The sequence below is a fragment of the Penaeus monodon genome, chromosome 15 (genome assembly GCF_015228065.2).
Source record: "Penaeus monodon isolate SGIC_2016 chromosome 15, NSTDA_Pmon_1, whole genome shotgun sequence".
In the NCBI taxonomy this organism is placed as follows: Eukaryota; Metazoa; Arthropoda; class Malacostraca; order Decapoda; family Penaeidae; genus Penaeus; species Penaeus monodon.
The window spans coordinates 32,091,076-32,091,328 of NC_051400.1; the positions used below are offsets into that span (position 1 = coordinate 32,091,076).

General features: G+C 47.8%; 1 protein-coding gene across 1 annotated transcript in view; it reads right to left on the minus strand.

Annotated features, from left to right (window-relative positions):
* LOC119582330 overlaps positions 1-253 on the minus strand; it is an 18,030-nt gene that overhangs the window by 16,224 nt on the left and 1,553 nt on the right. Inside the window, exon 2 of the mRNA XM_037930544.1 lies at positions 76-174. Within this exon, the coding sequence (XP_037786472.1) occupies positions 76-157 (82 nt within the window). The 5' untranslated portion in view covers positions 158-174. The remainder of the gene's footprint in view (positions 1-75; positions 175-253) is intronic.

Genomic DNA, 253 nt, shown 5'->3' on the forward strand with positions numbered 1-253 from the left:
CCTAGAAAGAAAGAAAAAGAAAAAAAAATTATGAAAAATCTTTTAAACATCACCCCCCAAAACCAGACGCAATACCTAGAGTGGCAGCGTGGGCCTCCGGGCTATACGTCAGCACCCAAGTCACTGCCACGACCACTGCTATGCTCGTCAGCCACATCGCGGCGAATCACTGCCCTGCGAATATGTTTGACCAGGGAATGTTTGAGAAAAAATTGGAATGAATGAAGAGAGAGAAGTAGGGAGGCTGGGGGGG